We start from the raw sequence: 12,827 nt of genomic DNA on the forward strand, positions 1-12,827 counted from the left end.
TTCGCAGAGTACTCGTAACATATGGGAAATATTTATTTCTTCCGCGATATTACGATAAACATCGCCGTATGCTATAATAATACATCAAAGGAAAAAAGCGGCGGCAAGTGCAATTGCCTTAAGAGAGTCCTGCGCGCGACGCGTCCTTAGTATCCTCGTTCCGGTGTTTCCTTTCAACAAATATTATCCCGAGCGTCCACTTCACGCGGATAGAAGAACGGCAAACAACCGAGGAGAAGCAGAGACGAGAAGAGAAAAAGTGAAAAAGGGGCAGAGAGAGGGAGGTGGGCGTTTCGTCCTTCGCAAAATATACGGCATAATAAAGTGCATACGTTGACACAGCGGGAGACTGAAGATTTTTAAAAACAGAGAGAAAATAAAAGGAAGACCAGTCAGAATTGGATGTGACCCCATGTACCTACCTTGTCCACCTACTTGTCGTGCCTCTCTTCGAGGCTCACCGCCACTCGTCGAGTCCGACGAAGCAGGACTATGAAGGAGCGAGGAGAAACAAGTCCGTCGAGTAGGATCGCCGAGAGTGAAAGATGAATAGAACCGTTGCACCGTTGCGTGCGTTTTCGAATGATGCCGCCCAGTCGCCGCGGCAAGCAAGAAGAGAGCTACTTGTGAAAAATGGATTTCGACGAAAGCTCAACAATGCCGTCGCTTCCGGTTCTCTGCGTTTGTTACTTCGAGTAACGCTAAGAAGGCTGCACCTTATCGTCGATCGGCGTGATTTCCTATCAGCCATTGCAAATATAATATCGCTCGACGTTTGACAGAAAGAAATTAATCGCGACAGACGCATTTGTAGACGTTGAAAGGAAATTTCACTGGCTGGGAAAATTTCTATCGCTGCTGCAAATTAATTGCATTGCAATTTTCCACTCGAAAGCGGTCTCGCAGTGTCGCGTTATATATGGAATTTTTCACACGCAGGGAGGAAAGTAACCGAAATTTCACGGTAACACAGTTAAATAGTTGTTATGCGAGCAAAGGGGAGGGAAGGGGAGAGAGCGCTATCTCCGTAACGATCGATTTCCTTGAAGCGTGAATTTGCGAATCATCAGCGACCATGGCAGCGATGCGGCAGCGAGACGGGACCGGGGGTGGAAAATAGTAGACTCGAGAGATAGAACTCGTTCGACTCCATAATTTGACTCGAAATTGCTTACTTCCGGCGTAGTTACATACTTACGACAATGTAATTGCATACTTATAGCAGCGGCTTTCATCTCGTCGAGCTCCTTCGGCTGAGTAATGTAACAATAATAGCTGTTATTATCATCATTACGGCGCCTTAAAGATTGTCGTATATTCTTTAACGTTAAAGATCTGGAAAAATAGAAGGCACGTCCTTTAGTTATTTGACCCGAGGGATTTCTTACATTCGCTATGCGATTCCAATTTTTCTAATTAATCTCGTAATCGCGCGTCGTTTTATAATTACATGTATATCTTAGTACGCATTATATTATGCAAAAGTATTTACGAAATGTAGCATACTTTTGTAACGCATATATGTGTTCACAAGGAGTCGAATAATTTTTTATATATTATTTAAAATGTATTTTTAGCACGATATTTTTTAACAGCTATAAATAAAAGTGTTATACAGAAACGTTGATTTTCGGATAGCAACGAGAGAGAAAGAGAGAGAGAGAGAGAGAGAGAGAATTACACAAATTCCTGAAATAATTACTACTTTATTATATACGAATACCATTCATACATCGCAAGTGAAAAATATTATGTATTCGAAGATCGAGAAGGGAGCCCGCTTATTTTCTCGACACATTTTATTATGTAATATAAACTTATGTGTTATACATCGCTACATATGCTTTGGCTTAATCGCTAGTCCTATCGGCTATCCTTACGGCTAGAATGCACAGTGACTTGTACAGAATCATCGTCGTGGCACTCCACTTACTCCTCCATTGATCTGTCATTGATTTGTCATCGTCACGTAACGCTGGTGACGCGGGAAAGGGGAGAGGATGAAAATGCATTTGTGTATATTGTACCGAACAAGTGTTTTATGGGAAATAAGTCTGCCAAAGGATGTACAGTAATAATCTCGCGTGATTGTCGTTCTTTCTGCGGAGAACCGAATGTAAACTGCATTGTACGTAAAAGAAACCATAATCGGTGCAATTAGATATGCGATTGAAAGCACACGCGTGCGCACACAAGTGCTCGCGATAACTCAGATTGTGCAGGAGAAGAGAAAAGTTTTGATCGGGGATTGTGATCGAGTATTGTCAAACTAGGACGGGGAAAAGGTTACGAATTATTATAGACTCTGGCGGAAGCGAACTTTCTGATTCAGTTGCATCGAGAAAGCGAGAGCCAGGCGCATCGAACTCAAACATTTTTATCCACGAATTTATTTGCATCGTTATTTCGAGTGTATCCACTGCTCTCCTCTTCCCGCGTCACAGAAGCTCTCGTGTCACGAAAGCGTTCCCGTTTAGTTTACAAAACGTTTATCCTTAATGCATCTAACTGCGAGACGGCAACGGCTCAGTCCTCCTTCCTATACATATATATTTGTGTGTGTGTGTGTGTGCGTGTGTGTGTGTGTGGGTGTGTGTGGGCGTGTATGTGTGTGTGTGTATATATATACACCGAGAAATGAAAAGCGGCTCTCTTATCGCCGTGCGGTATTGTTCCATGACAGATTTTACAATACGCCGACTAGATTTCCGGTCTCGGGGATTAGCCTGGCTTGATATTTTATCTCAACCGCGCGCTCCCGCCGCCAACGACGGGCTTTCGAGGGATTCTCCCTGGCGAAGATCAGCCGCTAATTATCGCGAACGATCGGGTTTTAACGTAATACGAGAACACCATAAGTACCGTCGTAATTAAGGTTACCCCCGTCGCGTGCTTCTTGCATTCGCGCTCGAAAGTTAGACTGAAGAGCGGTACATCTCTCGCGTGTAAAACGCGTGCCGGAGGCTGTTGTAATTTTAACGACTTCCAAGGACCTCCCTGTGACGAGGTCGATTCTTTCTTTCGAGGGAAATTTCGACCGCGGCGCGGCCATCTCGGTTTTTGTGCCCATTTCCGTCCGGCGGCTATTATTTCCATCGTACGAGGGCTCTCTCTATCTTTTTCATTTAGAGATTAGGTTTCGCGTGAAAAGCAGCTTTAATAGCTTGGAAATTTAAAAATGATCCTAGCACGGGCAGAAACTGTATCTGTATAAAAACGATATATCGTCTTACTTTATTATGAGTATTGTCCAAGATGTGCGGATTTCTCGTACCTTCATTTAACATCGTTTAAAGTATGAATTATTTCAAAAAGGAAAGGTCAGACGTAAGATAATCGTGGAAGCTATCACGTTACGATATCACACGGCAATTTGCAGGTTTCGAAATTTTTACATGCAATCGAGCTCTCCCCGTGTTCATCCCGTTACCATCGCGAAGATTGGCCCATCATATCAGTTTACAGCGGGACATGAACAAACGTAGATGTTATATGCGGCAGTACGCGAGTTTGTACATTTTTCCGCTCGTACCATTCTTTATCACGCGGCACGTTTATTGCGCGTTTCGCGGGAGCCAAAACGCAGCAGGGAAATCATTACTGTTATTACGTCACGCCTGAAATTGATTTTAAAAATTTACACGTTATTTAATTACAGCAGTACACATAGCAGACACAGTTCGCTTTTCCGTCGAAATTAATACTTCAATTGAAATAAAAAGTTGGTATAATACAGAGTTATAATAAATATTTTACCTATGTAGGTCTTCCGTCCTCGTCGCGCGTTTAGCGCTAAACGCAACCGTGCGATTCACGATGCGGATTGAGTGTCCCTCGTTCGCTGCTTTTCACATTATGACTGATTAGGACTATTTCAAACATTTAGCTTGTATCAATCGATCGTATCAAATTTCACGATTGTTCAATCGCGTTTAACGCTAAACGTCCGGCGAGGACAGCAACCACGGACGCTAGATATGAAGGACAAGCCGTGCGTCAACATACGTCGCATACGGAATTCAGCGTTGCACCCTTAGATCCGTCCGGCCAAAAGCGGGATTGCCTCACGTTCGTTCTTCTAACTTAAAAGTTTCGCGTTCTCCGCGACATGCCGGGCAGCAACGCCGAGCTCCGCGTCGCGAGCGCGATTAATACGAGCCTAATAATTAACGATTAGACGTTAGTTATTAATTATTATTGTTAAATTTATGCCTAAGATATAATACACTCACCTAAGACGTACCTGATGTGATATCTTTGTAAAAATTTCCCTACCACGCCACGAGAGACGGACGAGAGAGTGAGAGAGATGCAGCACTCTCGATGACGATGGAGAAAAAAAAAACGTTTGCGAAGCCTGGTCTGCAGGTTTCTCCTTTATACGATATCCTTCGTCGATACTGCCGTCGAGCGAGGAGACGCCTTGCGAAAAACATACCCACGAGAAAACATTGTTGGAATTTTATGCGAGCGCGCATCTCGTGCTGAACTTCGCCCTGACGTTTGCCCGATACGTCCTACGTGGACAGCGATCTTACTCTTCTTTCGCGCGAGATATTTTTTTTTTATCATTGCACGACGTCTCGAAATTGTGGTGTTTAAGATTTCTCGAAAAGGATATGTTTTGGCAGTGAAGTTATAGAGAGAGACAAGCTAAAGGGGCAGAGCTTCAAAATATGATAGTCAGCTAACAGAATTATTATAAAAATTCTTTTTTTTTTCCACAAAGATCTGGTTTAGATATTTAACTTGGTTTTATTACCTTCAATCTTATTTAAGAGAGCCCGATTCCAAATCTCGTACTGTTTTCGCTCCACGTTAGAAAATAGCGAGCCGATAAAAACTTCGTTTTAAGTAACGTAGTACGTTTCGGAAACGCCGGGTTAATCTCGGCGAGACTCCGCTGTTACACGCGATGGTTAAATTTCACCGGGAAATTCTCGCACCTGAGCGTGCAGCTCGCCGATCACCGCACTCGTACCGCGGTCCGTCATTTGTACCGGCGATTAAACTGTCAGCTTAATTGCACCTAACGTTTTTCTTCCGGAGAGTCGGGGCCAATTTTCCAATTATGCCCAGGGCTCATTTCTTTTTTCGATCGCGTGCAAAGACAAGGCATGTTGCTACCCCGTCCCGACAATCGTTAAGTCCGCTTTTAACGCCGAGCAAAGTTGGCGACTTACCTTAATTTTCAATAGCGACACATTATAACGTATACGTTAAAGTAATGCGCAAATTAAGGAAATCTACGATGTTTCATTGGCACTCTCGCAGATGTACCGATATGTCTAGATAATTTTGTCATCTGTCGTGAGATTAAGTTATCGCGAGGCAGAACTCTACAATTCAACCTGTATTTGCGAAACGGATATTCTAAATGGACACGTGTTACTTTTCGCTATTCCACCGGTGATTTTCGCCGTAACTTCGCCATAACAAATTCGACAAACAATGCCGATTGTTCAATTATTTCGAAAACGGAAAAAAACAACGATCGAAACGTGCGCTCGGAGTGAAAATCGAGCCTCAAACGCATTTTAGTGATACACGCGGAAACGCGATACGACGCGAGTCAGCTATTCGAATTTCTCTTTGGCAATCTTTGTGTTTTCAATATTCGTGGTCCGAGTGATACACGCCTATATGTGCACGCACGTATCGCACGACGGACGTGACATCAAACGACAATAAATGCAAGCGAGTAAAATAAAGCCGCCGTATGCGACATCGCTTCCCTCCTACCCGCCGCTTGTTTGCCGCGAAAATATGCAATGGCTGCGAATACTAATTGTAATGAAATATATTATACCGTTCGATTATGTGACTCTACGCCCTGCCTCGTCACGGCCACTCGTTATATCAAACAGGATTTAATAGCAACGGGATTACGCGAAATTACGTCGCGCATGATCATTATAGTCGTCTGCGTAAATGCACACGGTATTATCCGCCCGGCGCCCGTGCAATCGCTGCAACAGCTACCAATTCTTTTACCCTAAAATATCGGATATTGTTTGTGAATTTTCGCGTAACGCATATTGTCAAGCCACGCGGATCGCTACTCTTCCTAAAGTACGGCGTGTCCCGTAAATGCACCCCCTAGTCGTGTCGTCGCGGTGACTCTACTGAGAGAGATATAAAAAAGATACTCTTCTCCAGCTTCATATCTTAATTCGCGTTCCAGCGTGCGTCTCTCGCATAAGTCCCTCCTCGCTCGTCTTGCCCGTCTTCGGCTCGCACGACCTTTCGTCCGTGAGCGAGTCACTTTGGTACACGTGTTCGTGGAAGGGGACCGACGCGGACAATGACTACCAATGATAGTCGATGATCGGCTTACTCTCCGAGCACGGATTGACGCTACCGCACCACTTGGTCTCCTTCAGCGGCGGACACGGTGCGCCACCCCGGCGCGGCTTTATCGTGACCTTCCGCGTCCTCTGGGTCTCGCCCACCCCGCAGCTGCGACTGCACGCGCTCCACGGGCCCCATTCGCCGACCTTGCAATCTCTCGGTGCACCTAGAATCACGAATGCAATTATTCCACTCGAGCGGATGAGCGAGTCCGTGTCTAATCTCGCAACGTGCAGGGAAATCCTCCGAGTAGATAACCGCGATCTTCGGAATTGGTGACCGCAATGTAAATCGAGGAGATTTTCTGGCTTTAAATTTCCCTCGAATGGTTCTCTTATAAATAGATTATTTTTAAAAGGCATTAAAAATGCGCGATTTAATTATTTCAATAATATTAATCGAAGGTTTCCGGTAAACTTTAGATTAAAATCGATTTTGGCTTTTCCGAACAGCCGACAGTTAGATGAATCGCAGTCGCATTATCGATAACGACTGGCTTATAGTTTTGGTAAATTTAACGAACGGATTTGAAGGACTGATCGAGTTGGCTGCTATTTCGCAATCTGATTGTCAGCTCGAACAATCTATTGTTGCGTGTGCACGCGAGGCTCCCGCGCATGCACGAAGAAAACTCTGTATCAGTACGGAAACCGGAACAGCGGACAAACGCGAGACAGAAGGTACAGGGTGGAGGCCAACGCGAATGGGAGAGACAGGAAAGGGTGCGAGGGGACGAGAGGGCGCGCGCGCGCGGAAGCGCTCTTTGATCATTTACGCGGGAAATATGGCTATTGAGAGCGCTTGGCTTTTGCATTAGCTACCATCGATAAAAAAACCTGCACCGAGGGTTTGTCCGGACCTTCCGTTGCACCGTGTCGTTTAAAGAGTTAATTAGAGGCTCGATTAGATAGCAAAAGGGAGGCTTCCACGAAGGTTTCGAAAAACATTTTGAATTATGCGATGGTCGTTCGCCGGATTAGCGGAGACCAACGGCTATCAATAGCCTCGCGCATATAAAATACCGCCGGCTGCATTATATTGTCTCACCCGTATTTTGCTACGCGATTAGAGAGAAGCCGGCTTTGCAAGATAATGTTATTATTATAAACTAATTAAATGGAGCCGGATAACGCGCTACGTCCAAATCCGATAATGCCCAGATCCGATAATGCGAATCGTTGCCTTTGCAACTTGTGAGAATATGATGAGCAATGTGTCGGTACAAAAGATACAGCAGAATCGAAGACATCGGAAGGTGTCCGTCGCACTTACGTGTTCTAACTCGTTTGCCTTTGGATGTCAATCCGTGGTGCTTCATCCTGAATCTGTGCTGGCGCTGATCCGCCGAGTAGGTCACGTTGTTGACGAATGAGTAGCCCGTACTCGACACGTTCGACGCGTTGGCAATCTTCCTCTGGATGTCCTCGAAGATCTGCGCCTTCTGCGTCTCCGCCGTTTGCCTGTACGTCTGGTAATACGGCCAGTCGGACTTGCCCGTCTCGCTGTATCTCGCTTTACCGTCGACGGCAACCTTCGATGTTCGCGGTACCGCGGTCGCGGTGTACCTCGGTCTCTGCAAAGCGTATGACGTGGCGATGCTGTTGATGATCGCCGCCTTGTTGTCCCGCGGTACGTCCGTCACGGCTTGCTGCTGGCCGCTCCCGGTCGTGCTCCAGTATCTGTTGTCAGAGAATTCAAGGATGAGATTGAGAGGGGATGATCGCGGGGTAACTGCGCGGTTGTTTTCGGAGAAAAGCGGAGAATATAAATTAGTTAATTAGAATGAAGGAATTGTGAGTCTAGTTGAAGGACCGTGGAATTCGGAGATTGGAGAATTCGCAAAATTTTCCAAACTTGTGCAATTAGACGGAGAGGGGGTGGGGGAGGTGCAATTAAAGGTGTACCGCCATGTGCGATGATTCGGCGCAGCCCGCTCCACGATCATTAACATTAATATCATTGATCATGTTAATGTTATTCGCATACAATTGTTCTTGTTCCGATGCACGTGTTTTGATGGAGCGAACGCATCGAATGCTTTAACACGAGTCGACGGAATTTCCATTACTGTCCCGTCCATACACTCGCAATCAATACTCGATGAATATACATGCAATCGGTCGATGTGGCGCAGCGGAACGCCACAGTGTAGACAGCGCCTAGACAGTAATAAGTTGGACGAGCGTGTTAGGTAGCAATTACTAAATGGAACTGGCCAGGTATTAGTGGCGCGCTGAACTTGTCGGACCCCATTTGCTAAACATGTATGCATTACTTGTATAAAGCCGGAGTAATGCCTCTCGCGTCGCGAGATGAAGTTGTTAATTAATTATTCCCGGGACAATAAAATTCGCCAGCTCGCAAATAACAAAAATGGCCCGCGCTCACATAATTGATTTGTCGACGATTTAATTCAACCGGCGTTGCAATTGCAGCACCGTTGCAGCTTACGCTTCAATTATAACGAAGAAGGATCAAATATATTTACGTTTAACGATGTAGATATTAATGTACCGTTATCTAGTCCTTGCGAAAATCTACATTTGTTCGAGGAAAAATCCATCCCCGACATTGAGTCGTAGGAAAACGGATGTGTGTGCAATTTAAAACACAATTAATCAACATTAATCTAGAGCGATAAATAGCAATAAACGATTATATGCATCCTGCATATTCTTTCTCCTTTTATGATGTATTAATACACAGTTGAAAAATTTGTGTTAAATTTAACAGATATCACATGTCCCAAACGGTCCACACAAATTTTTGTGTTAATTTAACATAATATGGATATGTTAAAGGATCACACTAATAGTCTGTTAATATTTTAACACAAAATAAATGCAAATCTCAAAATCATTTAACATAAATTTTGTGTAAACTTAACATATTTTTAATGACAAATGAATTTAAAAAATGTAATTTTTACATTTCATAATAAATAGGAATGTATCTTCGGGGAGGTAGGCACTAACAATAAGACACGCCACTTATTTTTCGGCGAGAAAAGTAACGGGCTACTTTTCTCGTAATATAATAATATAATATAATAATAAATAACGGGCTCGAATCTAGGACCTTCAGCTTGCTAAGCGAGTGCTCTTCCAACTGATCTATCCAGGCCCAGATGTAATAAGCCAAATGATCCGAGATCACTCTCTTATGTTATATAGAATAAAATCAACATTTCATTCTGTAAATTTTAACAGATAAATCTTGTTACTAATAATATAGAACATATGTATTGTGTAAGATTACAAAATAAGTACACATTGTGTTGTTTTAACATTTCTTTTCAGTTATTTTAATAATTTTACATTTAAGGTCAATTAACATAAGAGCAATTTGTTAAGTTAACACATGAATGTGTTAACCATTTAATACAAAAATTTTAACGGGCATTTCTTTTAACAAGAAAACACAAATTTTCCAACTGTGTATATATTAATCAAATGGCAATTCGTTTTAACAGAGATTCATTGCTGTTCTCGTTAGCGTATTTGGACTAGTGCTCCAGTTAGACAGATACCTCCTCGATTTTCGTAGCACGAACTCGCCGAGACAAAATCGGTCGTTCGTTATGAACCGTGTACAGGAGTGGTCGTCATAGTTCTCGCCGGTACGTGCGCTCCGACGAATCGAATTTAGCGAGCCGAGCGGAGGCGTGTGGACGCGCGAAAACAATTTCGAGAATTGATTTACGGGTTGGCATGTGGTACACATAAGAGAGACAGAATCAAGGGATGGTCGGGCGGCGATCCCAAAACTTGCGTTTCACGCGAGGAGAACTTATTTATCGCGTCTCTCTCTCTCTCTCCTCTCTCGTAATTCTGGCAGCCGTCTAACTGTGGAGAATTCGCTCTCCATGTCCTCGCGCGCAACGAGATTCCATCGAAAGTGTTTATTCTCGTTCGATACGGGAAGCGTGCGTCTCTCGGCGCGGACAGGACCGTGGTCCGTGCTGTTTGCGATTTAATTACTACACCGAGTCGCAGCGAAAATTTGCAATTCCGCGCGCACTCGATTAGAAAATTCCGCTTAAGTATGGCAATTACAAATTCCAATTGTAATTTGTGACCGAATTAAGCAATTACGCTTTGCAATATGTAGGCAATGCATATGCAATCCGCGCATATCAGTCCGTGGCGGAGCCACGAGACCGGGATTGTCTAGTTATCACGGTTATCCTCTAATTACAAATTTCATTGGCCCACTCGCAGCGGTACGGAGATAAGGCAAAATAATCCCGTGCGTTTTCACCGGGAATATTTTGCTACTTGTTAATGATTCCGTTGAATCTCGTAAGTCGTGTGTAATACCGATAGTCTCATTGGTATTAAAAATACGCCGGCGCGGCCCGTTTAGCATAATCGTATTTTCTGCACGATAATTTGCATGTATGCAGATCCGGCATAAGTTTACCTTTTTTTTTCTACGCTTTAATATTCCTCCAGGAAGTTCCGAGCGGCCGGCCGCCGCTAAGCTAAGAACCGGGCTTATAGGTCTCGCCATATAACTTTTTAATTAAACTGACCTGCCATTACTTTACCGTCTTTCGAATGTCAACCGAGAAACCTAAACGAATACGTATTATACGTACGTCATTTGCTCTCCGCGAGACTTACCGCTTAATTGCGGGATGGAGAGAAAAAAAAACCCCCCGTCGATCTACCACGGCGAACACTTCCGAGTTGTGTTCGACCGAACGTTCGAATGTCGACAATTCAATCGATCGTCGTGCCTAGGGGCGTGAAAACGACTCGTGGAATTTTACAGGGCGGGAAGTCGAAGAATATCTGGGTCTAATCGGCGATATTCTTGGCTCGATCTTCGTTGCGCCCTGCCGGGTTCGTGTAACGACATCGTCTCCGTCGATTATGGTCACGTCGCGCGTTTACAGGAAGTTTGGCGAAGTAGGGTAAACAGTATATAGTTGCCGGCAATCAGTATAGTCACGGGCGTGGGGAGAAGCACAGGAAATTGTCTTCGAGCGTTATTACCTTACTTCGTGCAGCGCGAGAACACCTTTTGCGGAGAACGGAGATAAAACTTCTCTAATCAATTTCTTCGTTAAAGAAAAAACCGGCGGCAATTTACTAGGCTAATATATTTCCGATCGCGGGAGACGCGCTCGAGCCCTCTTGAAATTAACGTCAGTGATAAAAGAGAGAAACACGAATTTCAACGAATCCCCCCATTTCTTGAACGACAATGTGTGTCGGTTTGAGGGTCCGCATGCTGCCCGCTTTGTATCGATTTCCATTCCTCGGGCGACGTAGAACGTATTTGTTGCCATAGCCTTGGCGCTCCCAAAATAACAGGCAGAAGTGCTCCGTTATCACGGGCGCCGAAACTTATCGTGGGTCGTTAGACCCCACGCGAAACCGCGGTCATTATTTCGTCGTGACGGAGAAAATAAGGTATCGCTGCGTCCCGGGGAAAAAATGGAAAAAATCTCTTTATATATGTCTCGATCATGTATCTAATTATATCTTACGAGATCCATTCTTCAGAAATCTGACACCGAGGGGTAAACCGCACTGAAAAAAATTTCTGGTTGAATATGGACGAATCAGATAATTCCTTTAGGATTTACCAGAATTCCTTTAGGATTTACTAGAATTCCTGTAATCCTACAGAAATTCTGGTAAATCCTAAAGGAATTCTGGTAAATCCTAAAGGAATTATCTGATTCGTCCATATTCAACCAGAAATTTTTTTCAGTGCGCTGACCAAAATCACGTACACCAATGCTCACTAATGCCCAGTGGACATTATTTTATCTTATTTTATCTTATTTTACCTTTATAATGCCCCAGCAAGGCCCAAATTAATGCCCCAAAAATGCCCAGTAATGCCCAGTAATGCCGCAAATCTGTACACCACAATGTCCTCAGCGGTTTCCCCTTCGGTCGAGGCTACATCTATTGAGATATCGAGATCCAACTGAATGCTCTAAAATTTGTGGAGTGAAAATACTGCCACGGAGTGAAATAGTCACCCTATTGGCGTGAATATTTCCTCCAACAGAGTGAATATTAACTCCAATGGAGTAAACATTTCACTCCATGGCAGTATTTTCACTCGACAAATTTTAGAGAGTAAGTAGATCTTTCAAGATCTCACGATGTTAAGAATTGGATCTCATGAGATATAATTAGATATCATGATCAAGACGTATGTAATGAGAGTTTCCATTTTTTTTTCCCGAGGTTACACACGCGTGTATTCTCGCGTTTCGTCGTACGGAGGCTTGTTGACAATGACGACACATCGGCAGTTTGGCGCTCTTACGAGGGGATTTCGATCTGTCGCAACGCCGCCGACGCGGTGATTTATTTTAACGTCACGCCCGTTTGGAATTTACAAACGACGGACTTAATACGCGAGAGAATGCGATACAATGGACGCCGGTGAATTAATTGCCCGCTAATGCGCTTGCATTTGACGGCGAGGGGGACTTTGAAGCGTTAATA

At 44.1% G+C, this 12,827-nt stretch overlaps 1 protein-coding gene across 1 annotated transcript in view; it reads right to left on the bottom strand.

Annotated features, from left to right (window-relative positions):
• Window positions 1-1,686: 1,686 nt before the first annotated feature.
• Window positions 1,687-12,827, bottom strand: part of LOC105564092 — a 197,080-nt gene continuing 185,939 nt past the window's right edge. The window contains exons 6-7 of the mRNA XM_012016206.1: window positions 7,624-8,030; window positions 1,687-6,517 (exon numbers count right to left, since the gene is read on the bottom strand). Coding sequence (XP_011871596.1) covers window positions 6,309-6,517; window positions 7,624-8,030 — 616 coding nt within the window. The 3' untranslated portion in view covers window positions 1,687-6,308. The remainder of the gene's footprint in view (window positions 6,518-7,623; window positions 8,031-12,827) is intronic.

Source organism: Vollenhovia emeryi, unplaced genomic scaffold (assembly GCF_000949405.1).
Source record: "Vollenhovia emeryi isolate VEMERY1.0 unplaced genomic scaffold, V.emery_V1.0 DF939168.1, whole genome shotgun sequence".
NCBI lineage: Eukaryota > Metazoa > Arthropoda > Insecta > Hymenoptera > Formicidae > Vollenhovia > Vollenhovia emeryi.